The sequence below is a fragment of the Hemitrygon akajei genome, chromosome 4, assembly GCF_048418815.1.
Source record: "Hemitrygon akajei chromosome 4, sHemAka1.3, whole genome shotgun sequence".
NCBI lineage: Eukaryota > Metazoa > Chordata > Chondrichthyes > Myliobatiformes > Dasyatidae > Hemitrygon > Hemitrygon akajei.
Window position 1 is genome coordinate 74186323 of NC_133127.1, and position 21076 is coordinate 74207398.

Sequence of the window (21076 nt, forward strand, 5' to 3'; positions counted from 1 at the left end):
TCTTTGATGATGGATGCTGCTTTCTTACAGCAACGTTTCATGTAGATGTGCTCAATGGCTGGGAAGCACTTGGCCAAATCCACTACCTTTTGTAGTATTTTCCACTCAAAGGCATTGGTGTTCCCATAACAGGCCAAAATGCAGCCAGTTGGCACACTTTCCATCACACATCTACAGAAGTTTGCCAATAACATTCTGAACCTGCACAGACTCCTGAGGAAGTAGAGGCACTGCCGTGCTTTTTTTGCAATTACATGATGGGTCCAGGACAGGTCCTCTGAGATAGTGACACACAGGAATTTAAAGATACTGACCCTCCAATGAGAACTGGCTCATGGATCTCTAGTTTCCCTTTCATGAAGTCTAAAATCAGTTTCTACGATACATATCAATCAACCCTCTCCTCTCAGCTCCTCAACCTATCAAAGCTCCCATGCCATAGTCTCAGTTTCTACTCCTGTCAGTCCTCCAATATTCCAAGCAGCTTTCAAGTACCAATCTCACATCCACACCCACAAGCCAAGTCCCAGTCTCGAAAAGCCTGCTGTCTGATTCAACATCCTCAAACTTCATTAACTACTTCACTTCAATGGAATATGGGGTGGGAATGGGGTGTTGCAGGGGTGCTCGTGTGGTGCACAATTGCTACACTCAATTTAAATGACAGTTATCAGTATATGTGTAATCCTGACATTTATTTTTACCACTGCCACATCAAATGCCAACCACAGGATGTAAGATATCAACTCAATTTGATTACTTCAAAAGTATTTCTTAGCCCAGTGATCTCCATAACTAAGAAGAAAACAAGGGATGCAATCATCTGAGCATAAGCCATCACTGCTGAAACAAGTTACCAGAATTTTCCTAATTAATACCACATCAAAGGAACTGTTATATCTCCAGGGCAGCTGGAATTTGTCCAGGATAACTGGTTTGGCGAATGCCATTGACATCCAACTCAAACAAATAATAATTAGTATTGTGATTAAATGTAACATTGGCATTATTACAGGACTTAGTAAATTTGCTTTCCTGTTCACTGAGTTTTCTATTCCTAAGGAACTTAAAAAAAACAATCAACTTCCTAACAGATTTTCTTCACTGTCTAAAGACGATCTGATTCAAAAGGTAATCCTCCGGAAAAACAATTACACAACATTTTACCAAAAATATGAGTCAAAGCTTTTAACTTTTGGAATCCGTGTACTTGATATCTACAAATATCAAGAGCATTTAGAAGAAAAGGAATAATTATTTTTTCATTCCTCATGAACCAGTAGTAAAATTCTAAGAATTAACCACAAATAAATATGCTTCTAAATTATAAACAATTTGTCCAGATATAACATTGTTCTTTCATTAGCATCTTTCTGCATATTTATGTCAACTGGAGAATTTGAATCAAAATAAACAACATTTGCAATAAACATCAAATTTTTGAATGCTCTGGAGATTTAGACTATCAAGAAAACGCTGAACAACAAGACCAAACTGATTAATCTATTCAATTTTGGTCCACATCCGTTGAAGCATTTGAGAAAGTAAACTCGCAGGTCAATTTATAACTTTTCGTTCAATGTACCCAGCAGACTTTTAATAATTGCCAATTAACCTTTTCATTTATAGGTACAGTACATTATTAATAGTTTAAAGTGAAGGCAAACTAAATTGGTAGGAGATAATGAGCAGCCTTTTAAAGAAGATTTCAATTACAAATGATCATTTTAAAACTTCATCCTCAGCCTTGAAGAACAATATTCCTCTAACTAGTGCACAAAAATAACACACACAGGGGAAATATTAAATTAAGTAATTTGAGGTCAGATCACATTTCAATCTTTTTTGTAACTGATAGAACTCACAAGGGTAAAAAAGGTATCAAATATTAACAAAACTAATCAAATCAAATACTGACTGTGCTTAATTTAGTTAAGAGTTTAATCCACTTAATCTGAACCCAATATAATTTGATTTGGAATAACTGTCCTGGAAAGAAAAGGGAACAATTTTTGAATTACACCTTAAAGTCATTGTTCCAAAATGTAAAATAAATTTTAGCACACATTATAATATATATGATCTGTCTTTGATAAAGTAAAAATTCATGATCATTGTCTTTTTCTTGTAAGTGTGCAAAAGTATTACCATTACAAAATTAATCAATTTCACAAGAGAAAAATGTTGAAAGTGTCACCATGAGTCAAAACAGAGCATTGCATCAGGAATTTTCCGACTTCATTTACAACCTATTAAGAAACAATGACCTAAAAGTAATTATCACACACACACACACACACACACACACACACACACACACACACACACACACACACACACACACACACACACACACACACACACACACACACACACACACACACACACACACACACACACACACACACACACACACACACACACACACACACACACACACACACACACGATCCCCACAGAAAGGTAAATAGGGACTGGGCTGGAAAGTGACATTAAGATATCAAGAGCTTTGAGAGATTTACCATGTTGTCCTGTTTCTATTTTATATGTTCCTAGCTATAAAATTGAAATAATTTGTAAATAGCAATCATGAACCAGAGTCTTCTTGCATTTTTGTATTGAAACTTGAAATGCGAGAGTGTATTTAAGCTATTACTTTATTACCTACACTTCTGGACTTAAGATCTACTATATCTCTACTGATAGGAGAAGCATGAACCATTATCAAATTCGAAGTAGTATTGATCACAAAATTAGAAACTGACTACAGACTCTCCACCTTAGTCTTTCAACAACTGAGCATTGCACCCATTGCAAATGGGGCCAGTTCTAGGGTAGGAAAAAGTACTTAAAGATGAAGTGGATAAACACATAGTATCATAATAGAATGACAACCAACATCAAAGCAACGTGGTTATTGTATGCATGGAAGGACTTAACTTAAATCTGCAAGGGGAAGGGCACCAGAATATAGTAATGAAAAAATGAATTAAGGAACAGCAGATGAGAAATGTTAAAAAGGAATAAAGAATGAAGTAGAAAACTAATAGAATGGTGAAAAATAAGTTTAAATGCATGTGTATAAACCCACAGAGTGTAATCAAGGAGATTAGAGAGCTGCAAGTATAACAACTACCTGGGATTATGATTCAGTGGAAATACCAAAATGTTTTAAATCTAATATGCCAGTAATCGTAACATGGCTTAAATTTAGTATGCCAATACACAAGATGTTCAGAAAAGATAGGGAAAGAGAAAAAGAACAGGAAGAGTAGCAGCATGAATTAAGGAAGATATTACAGACTGGAGAAAGATGTCATTGAGAGATCAGGCACAAAAAATACTTGGTTAGGGATGAGACACATGGGAAGATTTCACATTGCAGCAAATATTCTTTTAGTCAGCAAATGGTGAGGCAAAGCAGCAAATCTGCAGGGCAACTGGAAAAATATGTAAGAATTTACAACAGTGGCACTTAGTGATTTTAATCACTCCCAATATTGATTAGACTAATGTTAAACATAAAAAGATAGGACTTTCAGAATTCTGTTAAGATCAACATTTTGAGAAACAGGGCAGGCCATGTGAACCACATGTTAGGAAAGAATACTTAAGGAGCCATGCAATCATCAGATCAGTGATAGCCAAAAGAAATCGAAAGCAGAACTCCCAAAATGGAGAAGGGCTACTTTAATCAAATAGGAAGAGACCCAGTTAAATTATATTGCAAAAACAGAAAATTCAGATAAAGACCAAGTACAGTCCTACAGGAGATGCAAGTAATGAATACAAGCCAGAGCGTCTTGGATTACAGAAGAAATAGGGAAAATGATGAGAGGAAGGCAAAAGGCAAATGATATCATGTCTGGTGTATAGCTCCAGTGAGAACCAGATAAAATACAGTATGTTGGGAGCAAAACTGAAAAGAAATAAAGTTAACTAAAGAAAAAGCAGAAGAGAATTTTCTCCAGGTGCTCCGGTTTCTTCACTCAGTCCAAAGACGTACTGGTTACTAGGTTAATTGACCACTGTAAATTGCCCCATGATTAGGTTAAGGTTAAATAGTTGGGTTGCTGGGCAGTGCAGCTCAGCGGATCAGAAAGGCCTGTTTCACGCTATATAGAAAATTCAGATAAAGACCAAGTAGGGTCCTACAGGAGATGCAAGTAATGAATACGAGCCCGAGCATCTTGGATTACAGAAGAAATAGGGAAAATAGTGAGAGGAAGGCAGAAGGTAAATGGTACCATGTTTGGTGTATAACTCCAGTGACTCTAAAATAAGTTGGAAAGTTGCGGCCATTCAGGGATGCTGGTGATCTAATCAAAGAGGGAAAATGCATAGCTAGAGTACAAAATGAGTACACTGTATCAATCATTCTGAAGTAAAAGATTGTTACCAAGATGTCAATAGAAGCAGAGGTTGCAAAGATAATGAACGGCTTCAAAGATCAAAGAAATTTATTATCAAAGTGAAACTGAGGAAGAAGTATCTGTAAAGGCTTGCTAAACTTAAAGCAAACAAAGCATTAGACCCAGATGAAATGCATCCAACATTTCTTTAAAGAATTAGAAATGTAAATTGTAAAAAGCTACCCCACAATCGCTCAATTTTCACTTGACAGTGCCAGAGGACTAAAAAAAGATAAAAAGGATACAAGGTCATGTTAAGCAACTAGAGGCCAGTGAACTTACTCTTGGATGTGGGAGTAATAACCAAGGAAAATATTAATAGACACTTGGAGAAGGATGATTTCATAAAGGAGAGCCAACAGGAACTTGCTAAAAAAGCAAAGAGTGCTTGACTAACATATCATTTTTTTCAGACAGACAGACAGACATACTTTATTGATCCCGAGGGAAATTGGGTTTTGTTACAGTCGCACCAACGAAGAATAGTGTGGAAATATAGCAATATAAAACCATAAATAATTAAATAATAATAAGTAAATAATGCCAAGTGGAAATTAGTCCAGGACGAGCCTATTGGCTCAGGGTGTCTGACACTCTGAGGGAGGAGTTGTAAAGTTTGATGGCCACAGGCAGGAATGACTTCCTATGACGCTCAGTGTTGCATCTGGGTGGAATGAGTCTCTGGCTGAATGTACTCCTGTGCCTAACCAGTACATTATGGAGTAATGTACATTTTGAGGTAAAAACTAACAATATGAAGAGAATGCAGTAGATATTGAGTTTGCGAATCCCTTAGCATTGTAGATAAAGTCTTACAGTGGCATGCAAAAGTTTGGACACCCCTAGTCAAAATTTCTGTTACTGTGAATAGCTAAGCGAGTAAAATATGACATGATTTCCAAAAGGCATAAAGTTAAAGATGACACATTTCTTTAATATTTTAAGCAAGATTACTTTTTAAATTTCCATCTTTTACAGTTTCAAAATAACAAAAAAGGAAAAGGACCCAAAGGAAAAGGACCCGAAGCAAAAGTTTGGGTACCCTGCATGGTCAGTACTTAGTAACACCCCCTTGGCAAGTATCACAGCTTGTAAACGCTTTCTGTAGCCAGCTAAGAGTCTTTCAATTCTTGTCTGGGGGATTTTTGCCCATTCTTCCTTGCAAAAGGCTTCTAAGTTCTATGAGATTCTTGGGCCGTCTTGCATGCACTGCTCTTTTGAAGTCTATCCACAGATTTTCGATGATGATAATTTTTGGATGACTGTGAGGGCCACAGCAAAACCTTCAGCTTGCGCCTCTTGAGGTAGTCCATTGTGGATTTTGAGGTGTGTTTAGGATAATTATCCTGTTGTAGAAGCCATCCTCTTTTCATCTTCAGCTTTTTTTTTTACAGACGGTGTGATGTTTGCTTCCAGAATTTGCTGGTATTTAATTCATTTTTCCCTCTACCAGTGAAATGTTCCCCGTGCCACCGGCTGCAACACAAGCCCAAAGCACGATCGATTAACCCCCCTGCTTAACAGTTGGAGAGGTGTTCTTTTCATGAAATTCTGCACCCTTTTTTCTCCAAACATAACTTTGCTCATTGTGGCCAAAAAGTTCTATTTTAACTTCATCGGTCCACAGGACTTGTTTCCAAAATGCCTTAGGTTTGTTTAGATGTTCCTTTGCTAACTTCTGGTGTTGAATTTTGTGGTGAGGACGCAGGAAAAGTTTTCTTCTGATATCTCTTCCATGAAGGTCATATTTGTGCAGGTGTCGCTGCACAGTAGAACAGTGCACCACCACTCCTGAGTCTGCTAAATCTTCCTGAAGGTCTTTTGCAGTCAAATGGGGGTTTTGATTTGCCTTTCTAGCAATCCTACGAGCAGTTCTCTCAGAAAATTTTCTTGGTCTTCCAGACCTCAATTTGACCTTTGCTATCTTCTTACATCCTTCTCCTGCTTTGTGGGCATCATTTATTTTAATTTTCAAGAGTGCTAGGCAGCTGCTTAGAGGAGCCCATGGCTGCTGATTGTTGGGACAAGGTTTGAGGAGTCAGGGTATTTATCAAGCTTTGAAATTTGCATCACCTAGCCTTTCCTAACGATGACTATGAACAAACCACAGCTCCAACATGCTAATTAAGGTCTGAGACCTTGGTAAAAGTTATCTGAGAGCTCAAATCTCTTGGACTTTTTTGTGGTGCTCCTTTTCTTTTTCTTCCCACTCTAAAATTGTTCCAAACAAAAATAATACACTAACCTTGCTTAAAATGTTGAAAAGAATTTTTCATCTTTAACTTTATGACTTTTGGATATCAGTTCATCTTCTACTCACTTAACTACTCACAGTAACAGAAATTTTGACCAGGGGTGCCCAAACTTTTGCATGCCACTGTATATAAAGCGGGTTAACAAAATTGAAAACTATGAAGTTAACGGGTGAACATGAAAATGGCTTAAAAGGCAGAAAACAAAGAACAGTGATAAATCATTGTTTTCTGCTGTTAGTACTCTTCAATCTACCTCAGTTATTTAGCTACTTGTGAGCAGGATGTGATTTTTAAATTTCTGAATGTATGACTCTCATAATATTTGGAAGTGCTGGCAAAAGGAAAAGGAGAGATAACATTAATCAAACATTACATCTCTAAAGGGTTGTCAAGGAATACTGAAACATTACTGTATACGTGCTTGAAAGTAGAAAATGATGTCATGAGTAGTTGGTACAGACGATAAGATCTTAGTAACCTTTAAGAATGTTTTTGCACCAGTTCAGCTATAGCTGGATTATCGTATCAAATTCTGGTCACATCACTTTGGTAAAGATGTTAAAAATGGCCCAAAAATGGTGGAAAACTGACTTCCTTGAATGATCCAAGGTTTGAGGGATGAGAGATTTCAGTTACAAAGAGACTGAAATTGTCAGAGCAAAGAACATGAAAAGGAAATTCTGTGGAGGTGTACAAGATTATGATGAATTTAAAGTGAATTAATAAAATGAAGCCATTTCAATCAGCAGATGATTCAAGGGCCAAAAGGGTATCAATCAGGGATTTTGAAAAGTAATCGGATGGGTGCTTCAGAAAATGTTTTGGAGGAAGCAAGAAAAAACAAGGAAAGCAAATAATTAGTTTGTTCTAGAAGGTGCCTGCATCCACTCGATGTAGCATTGCACATCAAGTGGATACACATCATAGATGAGTAATATTTGAAATTCATTACCTTTAAATCACAGAAACGCTGATCAACTCCATGCTGACAAAGGACAATACATTTAGGCCTCTCTAATTCGTATTCTTGACACATCACATGAAAGATGAATGTTTGACCCCACTCCAGTAAAGTTGCTAACTGTAAGAGATAAAGACATTAAAAACTTTGTAGATGTTCACAAATATAAACTTGTTTACACTTCACATTGTCTTGAAGCAGCAATCAATATAATCAGACCTCAACCAGCCTGAACATACTCTCTTCTCCCTCATCCCATATGTAAAAGTGCACCAGACTCGAGGGCAGCTTCTGTCCTGCTGCTATAAAACTACTGAAAGGTCCCCAGTACAAGATGGACTCATGATTTCACAAACAACCTCATTATGGCCCTGCAGAAGATTTCCCTTGTACTAGCACAATATATAGGTTGTAATGGAATGATTTGTATGGATGGTACATTCACTGTACCCTGGTACATGTGACAATAATAAAACAATTAACCACTTTTAATTTACTATTTTAAACTTAAATAATGTGAAGTTAGGTATAACAAAATAGTTTGACTAATTCTACACCATAATTTAGTGGGTGAAAGAAACAAATACATACAAAGTATCCTGTGACCAAATGATGAGAAATCCATTTGTGTCTATAAGAAACACCTGTGATCAGTCCTTCATCCATTTGGTGTTCAAAAATCACTTGTTTACATTTAAAAATTTAACAAACTACTTAAAATCTTCAATACAAACTGATTTGAAACATTAAAAAGAATATTCTTTCAAGAAAGATACCCATTCTACATGTGCATAAACAATAGAATCTAAAAATTTAAAATTCTGAAAATGCAGCAATTTGGGCCAGTTTTGGTACATAGAAACAGTAAAAGCTTCAGTCTGGTGTAACATGAGCAACACATCTATCTTAATGAACTTGAGGACAACAAAACAAATGAGAGAGAACAAACAAAAGGGTAGATCTATGATAGAATGGAAGATAAAGTATTAAAGGCAAAAATTTGAAGGCAAATGTGAATTGCGATAAAACAAAGAACAGAAATCAGAGGAGCTGTAAAAAGGCAACAGCATAATAGCTACCAGCACTTGTTGTCTTAAAGGAAATGATGTGAGATTGTTAACATCTTTCTACTCCCTGAATAGATGATTCACTCCACTGTAGTTAACAAAACACTTACTCTACCCACATCCTATATTTCTGCCCATACCCTTTCTTCCTTTCCAAGTCCCTCTGGAGCCTATATATAGTTGCAATAAGGCCCAAACAAATTTTGGGAAAACCAATATTGAGGCAGTTTTTAATTTTCTGTACATCATTCAATAGCCATCATAAATCCTACACACATTATATTGTGCAGAAAATGAAGATAATTAATGCTCTGTTAATATTTATAGCAACCTCAACTAAATCCTTTGGTCCTTTATTTTCCCACTGTCTCCCCAATACATTTCCACCATCAATATTTCTTATATTTATTCTCCTCTTTCTTGCACTATCATATCTGTTATTTTCTCCCCTCCTTCATCCTCAAATTTACATGTCACTGCACCAGTTTAAAATATTGCTTCTTGTAAAATTGGTTTTCATTTGCACAGTTACTAGTAGACAACTTGAGCAGCTCTAGTCTTGTCTGCTAATTACATGCACATTTGCTTTAAAATTTAAAAATATTAATTTGTAAGGAAACTGACATGATCGGTATGTTTCACACAAATCGCTGTACTCTTCTTCAAACAAAACTGAGTAGACAGCCAGCAACCCCTACTTGCATCTACCTGCTGATATGTAATATAAAAAACAACACACTTTATCACTTAACTGTGAGCAATCAGCTATGAGCAACCTAAATTGAAGCACACTAACAGCTTTGATTAATCTGCTACAGTTCCCTTGTGACTTGACAAGTTAAATTGTTTATGACAGATATATAGATCACAACAGCCAGCTAGGCTACTGCTGTCATTTTTATTAACCTTATTAGCTAAGCAGATTAAAGTCAAGATATTGCAAAATTTAATAGGAAACAAACCAGTTTCACCTCTTGCTTTGCTTTTTGCAATCATTCTTCTAACACTCACCAAAAACATTGAATGTTTTGACTATTCACAAAGCTAACTCAAAATTCCACAAAAGTGCAAAATAAGACTCCTAAATTGTATTCTTTATATAAGACAAAACTCAAACAATGAACATAGAAACAAGGTGCATGAGAGGTGTCAACTAAAATCTTACTTTATAAATTCAGTCTGAATTCTTCTCTTAACCCTTTTTAACTCATTTCATACACATATACATAGACACACACACACACACAAAAAGCAATGAGATACATGAAACAATTGCACATAAAAGGGGGAAATTTAACAAAATGCAAAGATTGGGTTGGCTGGAATCGTTAAACCCTAAAACAGAACATGGGGGAAGATTTCAGTGTACAACATTGTATGATCCTAAATATGAATTACCTTGTTTTTATCTTTTACTTCACAGATCAAATTTACTCTTAAAAACAAAAAAAGATAAGCACCAAATTTATTTCTCATAAACAGGATTAACTACCTGTGGCAAAGTTACTTTTGCTGTAAACAGGCCTGCTTGCACATCAATGAGCCATGCATATTCCAACGTAGTGCTTCCTAGTGGTAGCCCTTCTGCTGAGAACATGGCATGGGCTCGTAGCTGCAATCCTGACAGACTGATATGACCTTCACGTAATAGCCCATCCACAGACGGCCTCTGTAAAGAAGATAGATAAAAATTATTCCTACTTATATTGCTAATGTTGAAAGCAAAAAATATGAACTTAGTACACTGTGTACAAAACTACAAAGCAGCAGCATCATCCATGACAATGTATGTCATTAACAAGATGCACATGAAACTTGCCAAAGCTTCTACAACCTACAATCTTTGGAGACAAGAAGGAAAAGAAGGGTTATGTACATTACAAGGGAATTCTTCCATCTGCAGGTGCTTTTGCATGAATTCAACTTGACAATACATCATCATGCCTTTGTTGTCATTGGAAAAATGTATTTTTTAAAAATTCATTAACCAACCATTCTGTGAGAAGACTTTCAACACACAAACTTCAAGATCAACACTACATCGTCACACATGATAAACCCTGCCCCCATGTGCAAATGAAACCCAGACACAGGACTGATCAATGGATAAATTAAGGGCCTAAGCCTAACAGAAAATTAGTACTAAACACCAAAGTGATTAGAGTAAAATCAATAATTCTGTTAAATTACAATATAGAGGAGAGAGAATAGTCAGCATAGCCTCAAACTTCATAACATATTACAAGCTATAAATCATAGTAAAAAAAACAAAAGAACTTGTATAGTGCTCATACTGTTTTTTTTCATAAATGCTAAATACAGATAAATACAGCATTTGAGATGCACTTTAATATTAATTTGCTACTTTGTCATCTTATCTTACTACAGCAGCTCATGGTAGAGACCACTAGGGGATCAGTTATTCTGAACTGAACTAAATTGATTAGAAAGCTTAAGGTAAAGGACCCCTTTGGAGACTGCGATCATAATATGATAGAATTCACCCTGAAATTTGAGAAGGAGAAGCTAAAGTCAGACGCATTAGTATTATGGGAATTACAGAGGCATGAGAGAGAAGCTGGCCAGAACTGATTGGAAGGGAACACTAGCAGGGATAATGGCAGAGCACCAATGGCTGGAATTTCTGGGAGCAATTCGGAAGGCTCAGGATAGATACATCCCAAAGAAGTACTCTAAAGGCAGGATGACGTAACTGTGGTTGACAAAAGAAGTTAAAGCCAATACAAAAGCAAAAGAGAGGACATATAATGGAGCAAAATTTAGTGGGAAGCTAGAGGACTGGGAAGCTTTTAAAAACCAACACAAGGCAACTAATGAGATCATAAAGAGGGAAAAGATGGAATATGAAAATAAGGTAACCAATAATATTAAAGAGGATACCAAAAAGTTTCTTCAGATATATAAAGAGTAAAAGAGAGGTGATAGTAGATATCGAACCGCTGGAAAATTATGCTGGAGAGGTAGTAATGAGGGACAAGGAAATGGCAGACGAATTGAATAAGTATCTTACATCAGTCTTCACTGTGAGGCACAAACAGTATGACGAAGGTTCAAGACTATCAGGGGGCAGAAGTGAGTGAGGTTGCCATTACTAGGGAGAAGGTGCTTGAGAAACTGAAAGGTCTGAAGGTAGATAAATCACCTAAACCAGATGGTCTATATTCCTGGGTTCTGAAGGAGGCGACTGCAGAGATTGTGAGGCATTAGTAATGATCTTTCAATAATCAATGGGATTCTAGCTTGGTTCCAGAGAACCAGAAAATTTCAAATGTCATTCCACTCTTCAGAAAAGGAGAGAAGCAGAAGGTAGGAAATTATAGGCCAGTTTGTCTGACCTCAGTGGTTGGGAAGATGTTAGAGTCGATTGTTAAGGAAGTGGTTTTGGGGTACTTGGAGGTACATGATAGAACAAGCCAAAGTCAGCATGGTTTTCTTAAGGGAAAATCTTGCCTGACAAATCCATTGGAATTCTTTGAACAAATAACAAGCAGGATAGATAAGGAGAATCAGTGGATGTCAGAAGGCCTTTGACAAGATGCTACACGAGGCGCTTAACAAGTTATTACAGGAAAGGTACTTGCATGGATAGAGCATTGTTGATTGGCAGGAGGCAATGAGTGGGAATAAAGGGAGCCTTTTCTGGTTGGCAGCTGGTGACTAGTGGTGTTTGCTGTGCTAAAAGTTAAGGATGTTTGCAGATCCAATGGGAATAAGCCTCACACACACAATGCTGCACACAACACTTTATTGCTAAGTTACTTATCTCGGAAGCGCGCCAGAACCCATTTAACTACAGTGCCCTGTTGCAATCAGTCCACAGTAACAGTCACAACCTAACCTGTGGTGAGCCCAAATCCAAGAGACCTCACCACCACTGTGTTCATTCTTTTATACCCTGGTCACTTCTCTCCACCCCTACCTGGGTCGATCCTTTCTCTAGGTCGACCCATCACATGGCCATTGCCTTGGCCACTAGAGTCTCAGGACTGCAGAGACAATACTGTGGTCACCTTGTGCCTAGGTCATTCTTCCCCAACACATCATAAATCTGATCCCAGCAACTGGTCCTTGCACTCTCTAGCTGACATTTTAGGATAGTGTTCAACGGGGTTCTGTGTTGGGACCGATTCTTTTTACATTATATAGCAATGATTTGGATGAAGGAATTGATGGCTTTGTGGCCGAGAGAGGACAATATGAAGACAGGTGGAGAGGCAGGTAGTACTCACGAAGCTAAGAGTCTACGGAAGGACTTACACAGATTAGGGGAATGGGCAGAGAAGTGGCTGATGGAACACAGTGTCAGGAAGTGTATGGTCATGCATTTTGGTAGAAGGAATACAAACATAGACTATTTTATAAATTGGGAGAAAAATTTAGATTATGTAGCAGAAAATAACCTCAGATTTCCTAAAGGTGATCTTGCAGGTTCAGTTGTTGGCAAGGAAGGCAAATGCAATGTTAGCATTCATTTCAAGAGGACTAGAATATAAAAGCAAGGATGTAATGTTAAGGCTTTATGAGGAACTGGTGAGGCCTCATTTGCAGTACTGAGAGCATTTTTGGATCACTTACCTTAGAAAGGATATGCTGAAACAGGATAGTCTTCAAAGGAAGTTCATGAAAAGGTTTCCAGGATTGAAAGGCTTATCATATGAGAAGTGTTAAATGGCTCTGGGCTGGTACTCAATGGAATTTAGAAGAATGAGGGGAGATCTCAATGAAACTTATCAAATATTGTAAGGTCTCAATAGCGTGGATGTGGAGAGGATGTTTCATACGATGGGGGAGTCTAAGACCAGAGGACTCAGCCTAAGAATAGAGGGGTGTTCTTTTAGAACAGAGATAAGAGAAATTTCTTTAGCCAGCGAGTGGTGAATCTGTGGAATTTGTTGCCACAGGCAACTGCAGAGACCAAGTCATTTGGATATATTTAAAGCAGAGGTTGATAGATCCTTGATTAGTCAGGTTATGAAAGAACTTGGGAGTCCTAGTGCAAGATACCCTAAAGGTTAACCTCCAGGTTGAGTCGATTGTGAAGAAGGCAAATGCAATGTTGATATTCATTTCTGGAGGTATAGAATATAAGAGCAGGGATGTGATGTTGAGGCTCTATAAGGCACTCGTGAGACCACACTTGCAGGATTGTGTACAGTTTTGGGCTCCTTATTTTAGAAGGAATATACTAACATTGGAGAGGGTTCAAAGAACAGTCACGAGAATGATTCCAGGAATGAAAGGGTTACCGTTGGAGGAACGTCTGGCAGTTCTTGGGCTGTATTCCCTGGAGTTCAGGAGAATGAGGGGGATCTCATAGAAACATTCCAAATGTTAAAAGGCCTGAACAGATTAGATATGGAAGAATTATTTCTCATGGTAGGGGATTCTAGGACAAGAGGGCACGACTTCAGAACTGAAGGACGTCCTTTTAGAACTGAGATGCAGAGAAATTACTTTAGTCAGAGGGTGCTAAATCTGTGGAATTTGTTGACACGAGCGGCTGTAGAGGTCAAGTCATTAGGTGTATATAAGGCAGAGATAGATAGGTTCTTGATTAGCCAGGGCAACAAAGGATATGGGGTGAAAGCAGGGGAGTGGGGATGACTGGAAGAACTGGATCAGCCCATGATTGAATGGCAGAGCCGATGGGCCAAATGGCCCACTTCTGCTCCTATATCTTATGGTCTTATGGGGGGGTGTTGGAGGCAGGAGACTGGGGCTGAAAGGGAGATGGTTCAGCCATGATGAAATGGCAGAGTTGACTCAAAAGGTCAAATGGTCTAATTCTGCTCTTATATCTTATGGTCAACCAGCATACTTGTTTACTGAGTCTGGGTATTTTTTTCCATAGATGCTGCCTGGTCTGCTGAGTTCCTCCAACAGTTTGTGTGTGATATTTGCTCATTGCTTTGCATTGCATTATGTAGCTCATCATGAATTAAATATGTTGTTCCATCTAATGAGATGCATTAACCATACCTCAGATTCACAGGAGAAAAAAATACACTTTCATAGTGGAGTCAGAAGGCATTTCCTTGTCATAGGTCCTATGCATATCAGCTGGCACGAGTATTTGCTGTCATTTTCAACCTCCTCCCTGTTTCAATTTGTGGTCCACACCTGTATTACAAAGACCATTACCATTCTGGTATCTAAGTAAAACAAGGCAACTTGGCTAAATAACTACTGCCCAGATGCCTCTGATATCTATCATCATGAAGTGCATTACATGGTTGGTCATGGCATGCATTAACTCCAGCCTTCCAAAGAACCTCAACACACTGCAATCGGCTACAGCAGATGCTTTCTTTCTGGCCTTGGAATCATCTCTGGAGCATCTGGACAATAAAGACACCTATGTTGGACTATTGTTTATTGACTGCAGTTCCACCGTCAACATTATAATCCCAAACAAACTCATCTCAAAGCTCCGGACCCTGGCAGTCAGTGCCTCTCTGTGCAATCCTCGATGCCTGAGCAACAGATCATAAATCAATGAGTGCAGGCAGCAACACTTTCACCACAATTATTCTAAACACTGGTGCTCCACAAGGTTGCATGCTCAGCTCCCACTCTAATCCCTCAACACTCATGACCATGTGGCCAGATTCTGCTCTAACTCCATTTACAAGCTTGCACATCATTACACCACAGTGGGCCATATCACAAATAACCACTAGTCAGAGTACAGGAAGAACACAAAGAGCTTCATTACATGATGTCATTTCTACAACCTTTCCCTCAACGTTAGCAATATAAAAAAAAGTTGGTCATTGACTTCAGAAAAGATGGGGGGGGGGGGGCAATGCACGTGCTCTGTCTACATCAATAGCGTTGAGGTTAAGAGCTTCAAGTTCTTGGGACTGAACATCACCAATAACCTGTTCTGGTTGAATCATGTAAATAGAAATCATGGCCAAGAAACCTCACCAACATTCGCAACTTCGTCAGGAGGCTAAAGAAATATGGGGCATGCCCCCATCAACCCTTACTGATTTTTATGAATGCACCATAGAAAGTATCAAATCAGGATGCATCACACAACTTGGTATGGATATCATCTTCACATGACTACAAGAAACTAAGTTGAGGACAGAACTCAGCACATCACAGAAAGCAACCACCATTCGATGGACACCATCTATTCTTTTAATTGCATCAGTAAAGCAAACAATATCATCAGTTCAAAGTACATTTATTACCAAAATATGAATACATTATACAACCTTGAAATTCATCTCCTTACAAGCAGCCACAAAACAAAGAAACCCAAAAAGAACTCATTAAAAAAAACAAGACTGTCAAACACCCAATGTGCAGATAGAAAATACAACAAATCGTGCAACAATAAAAGTAAACAAATAGCATTCAGAACAAAAGTGAGTCCATACGGTCTCAGGCTCAGTTCAGTGCAGAGCCGAGTAAACATTGTGGAGCCCAAAGCATCCAAAACAGGCCACAGCCAGAGCCTCAGCTCCATGCAGAGCCCAGTAAACATCATGGACCCTCAGACACGGAGCTTGGAGCAGGCCACAGCCTCAGCTCAGCACAGAGCTGAGCAAACATCACAGAGTAGCGAGCAGAACCCACTACTCTTCTCTCTCTTCCATCAAATAGAAGATATAAAAGCCTGAAATGACCAGGCTCAAGGACTCTGAATTTGGACTCGGAACCTCATAATCTATCAAGTTATGGCCTTGCACCTTATTGTTTATCTGCACTGCGCTTTCCATATAGCCGTTATACTTCACTCTGCATTGTTATTGCTCTACCTCGTTTTACCTCAAAGCATTGTATGATCAAGTCAAGCTTTCTACTGTATCTCAATATATGACAATAATAAACCAATTTCAACTGAACTGAGTATTTATAAAATAATATATGCAACTTTATTAAACCACACCCACTGGACACCTTCCCCCTTAACCCAGATGAGGCAAGTCCTTTTGGGCCATAGTAATCAGAAGAAGAAGAATAGCCCTTAACTCAGCAGTGGAGTTATCGGGGCACCGTCTTTTGACGGTGTTTCCGTAGCAAGCTATTCTTGTTTTTACGAGGCCGAGTTGCTAGCTCGACAATCAACCCGACTTGGATTCGAACTCGGGAGCCTTCGCTCCGGAGTCCGGTGCTGATATTATTGCGCTACCAAGTGAGACATATTAATCAGACCATTAAAAATATTGTATTGTTTTAGGTCTTGTAAAGTTTCCTTTGTTTGACCCTTTCCCTATAATTCTGCTTATTGTGGGCTATATAAACTCAACAGTTCTGCTCAGATGTATTGTTGAGTAATTAGTCACTTCAGCAAAACTAGCTAAATATGGAAAGCAGAAATCACACAATTTTCATCAAGCAAAAAACTACTATTTATTTTACGAACACAGTATTGACAGGCTGGTGCTTGGCTGAGGTACATTTTTGAGGGACAGCCTGAATAAGACTTGGCAGATGAAATGCTCTCCATTTATTAAACTGAATACATTGCTGGGGTTATAATTCCAGCAAATGGAAGGAAAGCGAGTGACAAATCTAAGTTCCTCTACACCAATTCAATGGTCTTGCAAGCAGACTCCTGGCACAGCTAGGGGAACACAGCAGGTCAGGCAGCACCCATGGAGATGAATAAATAGCCAATGTTTTGGCCTGAAACCCTTCTTCAGCAAGCGGCAAGGTGCCAGAACAGAAAGGTGGGGATAGCTGGAGGTGATAGGTGAAGTTCAATGGGTAAGAATAAGAAAGGGCCGGAGAGGAAGGAAGAGATAACCCAGGGGTACGTAATAGGAGGTTGAGAAGAGTTAAGAGGCCAAAAGGGGGAATAGAAGAAGGGAAGTGGAGGGATTTTTTAATACTGGAAAGATAAATCAATATTCATGACATCAGGTTGGAGGCTACCCAGATGGAATATAAGGTGTTGCTCTTCCACCAGGAGGGTGGCATCATCTTTGCACAAGTGGAAGCCATAGATCAGGAAACCAGAGCAGCATGACAGAACAGGAAAGGGAATTGGAATTAAAATGTTTGACCACTGGTAAGTTCCGCTTTTGGGGATGGAGCAGAGGTGCTTGATGAAACAGCCCCAGAAGTTACGACGAGTTTCACCAACGTAGAGAAGGCCACATTGGGAGCACTGGTGGCAATGTGCATCAACATCTGATGATTCCAGCAGATTCACAAGTGAAGTGCTGCCTCACCTGCAAGGACTGTTTGGGGCCCTGAATGAAGATAAGGGAGGTGGTGGACAGGTGTAGTACTTTGGCCATTAGTGGGGAGGAACAAATGGACATGGGAATCATGGAGGGAGCTATCCCTGCAGAAAGCAGTGGGGGGGGGGGGGAAGTTTGGTGGTAGGATGTTAGAGATGGCGAAAGTTGCAGAGGATTATACATTGGATGTGGAAATATGGGATGGTAGGTAATGACAAGAGAAACTCTATCACTGTTAAGGCAGCGGGAAAATGGGGATAGAATGGAGTCAAGGTGTGAGTACAAGAGTTCAGTGGGGCAGGAGCAGGTAGAGACAATAGGCCTATCCAGACAGTCAAGTTTGTCGATCTTGGCTAGGAGGTAGAAGCATCCAGTGCAGGGTAAGAGAACTAGGTGCTTGGTGGCAGTGGATGGGAGTTCTCCAGAGTTGGTGAGGTTAGTGATGGTGTTGGAGACAGTTTTCTGATTGTCTGTGATGGGGAACTTATCAAGGGGTAGGTATCAAGTGGTATCTGGCCTCAGCAAGCTGGAGGTCAGTTTTGATCTAGTTTTTAAATACAGCTCAAAGATCTGGTGTGCTTGTGCAGTTTACTGCATATTTATTTTCACTTGCATTAATACATACACCAGGCTACTTATTGATTACAGCTCAGTGTTCAACACCATCGTCCCCTCAGTACTAATCAATAAGCTTCAAACTCTCAGTCTCTGTACCTCCCTCTGCAACTGGATCCTTGACTTCCTCATCGGGAGACCACAGTTAGTGTGAATCGGAAATAACACCTCCTCCTGACAATCAGCAAAGGTGCACCTCAAGGATGCATGTTCTGCCTGCTGCTTTACTGTGACTATGCGACTTGAAACAGAGCAAATGCAATCGATAAATTCACCAATGATACAACTAATGTCGGCAGATTCTCAGATGTTGATGAAGAGGTATACAGTAGTGAGACAAATTGGCTGGTTGAGTGGCATCACAGCAACCTTGCAATTGACGCATGACCAAGGAATTGATTCAGGGAAGGGAAGTTGAGGGAAAACACACCAGTCCTCATCGAGGGGTCAGCAGTGGAAAGAATGAGAAGCTTCAAGCTCCTGGATGTCAATATTTCTGAAGATTTATCCTCGGCCTAAAATACTGATGCAATTATGAAGGCAGCACACCTGTGGCTATATTACATTTAGGAGTTTGAGAAGATTCGGTATTTCAGCAATGACTCTAGCAAATTTCTACAGATGTAACATGGAGAGCATTCCGATTCACTGCCTGGTATTGAGGCTCAAACGTGCAGAATTGTAAGATGCTTTACAGGGTTGTAGACTCAGCGAGCTTCATCTCCCCACTATCGAGAACATCTTCATAAGGTGGTGCCTTAAGAAGGTAGCATCCATCACTAAGGACTCTCACCATCCGGGCATGACTCTTCTCATCAGGAAGGAACTAAAAGAGCCCAAAGACCCATACTCAACATTTTCAGAACAGCTTCTTCGCCTTTGCCATCAGGTTTCTGAACGCCTATGAACATTACCTCACTATTTCTCTTTCACACTATTTATTTATATTGTAATTTATAGCAACATTTTGTCAAACAACACACTGGACCTTTGTTACACCACCATCAAGGATGTGACCTTGCTATTCCATGCCCTTTCTTCAGGAAGTCTGATCACCTGTCTGTACTTCTACACCTCGAGTATAGGCAGAGACAGAAGACTGTAGCACCAGGAGTGAGGACCAAGAAAATATGGAAAAGGGAAGCACAGGAGTGCCTACAGTACTGTTTTGAATCAGTGGTCTGGACTGTATTCAGGGATTCATCTTTGAATCTCGATGAGTATGCTGCTGTTGTTACCAACTTCATTAAAACCTGTGTGGATGAGTGTGTGCCTACAAAGATTTACTGTACATTCCCAAACCAAAAGCCATGGATGAAGCAGGAAGTACGTCATCTGCTGAAGGCTAGATCTCTAGCATTCAAGTCTGGTGACCCAGGCCTGTATCAGAAAACCAGGTATAATTTGTGGAAGGTTATTTCAAGGGCGAAGAGAAAATTTTGAACGAGGTTGGAGGCGACATCAGATATACGACATCTCTGGCAGGGTTTGCAATGCATTGCTTCGTACAAAGCAAAATCCAATGGCAGCAATGCATCGCTACTCGATGAGCTCAACACCTTCTATGCTGCTTTGAAAGGGAGAATAAAACTACAGCTGTGAAGATCCCTGCTACACCTGATGACCCTGTGATCTCTGTCTCAGAGGCCAATGTTAGGCTGTCTTTAAAGAAGGTGAACCCTCGTAAGGCTGAAGGTCCCAATGAAGTACCTGGTAAGGCTCTGAAAACCTGTGCTAACCAACTGCCGGGAATATTCAAGTATTTCAACCTCTCACTGCTATTGGCAGAAGTTCCCACTTGCTTCCAAAAGGCAACAATTATACCAGTGCCTAAGAAGAATAATGTGAATAATGACTATCACCCGGTAGCACTCACATCTACAGTGATGAAATGCTTTGAGAGGTTGGTTAAGACTAGACTGAACTCCTGCCTCAGCAAAGACCTGCACCCATTGCAATTTGCCTATTACCACAATAAGTCAATGGCAAATGCAATCTCAATGGTTCTTCACACGGCTTTAGACTACCTGGACAACACAAACACCTATGTCAGGATGCTGTTCATCGACTATAGCTCAGCATTTAATACCATCATTCCTACAATGCTGATTGAGAAGTTTTAGAACCTGGGCCTCTGTACCTCCCTCTGCAAATGGATCTTCGACTTTCTGACCAGAAGACCACAATCTGTGCAGATTGGTGATAACATCGCCTCCTCACTGACGATCAACACTGGGGCACCTCAGATGTGTGCTTAGCCCACTGCTCTACTCTCTATACCCATAACTGTGTGAATAGGCATAGCTCAAATACCATCTATAAATTTACTGATGATACAGCCATTGTTGGTTGAATCTCAGATAGTCCTCAGACAGGACCGAAGAAGCTGCAGAGGATTGTAAATTTAGTCAGCTGAATCTTGGGTACTAGCCTACAGAGTACCCAAGACATCTTCAAGGAGTGGTGTCTCAGAAAGGCAGTGTCCATTATTAAGGACCTCCAGCACCCAGGGCATGCCTTTTTCTCACCGTTACTATCAGGT

General features: G+C 39.5%; 1 protein-coding gene across 6 annotated transcripts in view; it reads right to left on the bottom strand.

The window, feature by feature from the left end:
- The window catches only part of kiaa1109 (KIAA1109 ortholog), a 447188-nt gene that overhangs the window by 259410 nt on the left and 166702 nt on the right, over positions 1 to 21076 (bottom strand). For all 6 annotated transcript variants that reach the window (XM_073042844.1, XM_073042847.1, XM_073042845.1 and 3 more), the window contains exons 23-24: positions 10188 to 10364; positions 7620 to 7748 (exon numbers count right to left, since the gene is read on the bottom strand). In XM_073042844.1, coding sequence (XP_072898945.1) covers positions 7620 to 7748; positions 10188 to 10364 — 306 coding nt within the window. The remainder of the gene's footprint in view (positions 1 to 7619; positions 7749 to 10187; positions 10365 to 21076) is intronic.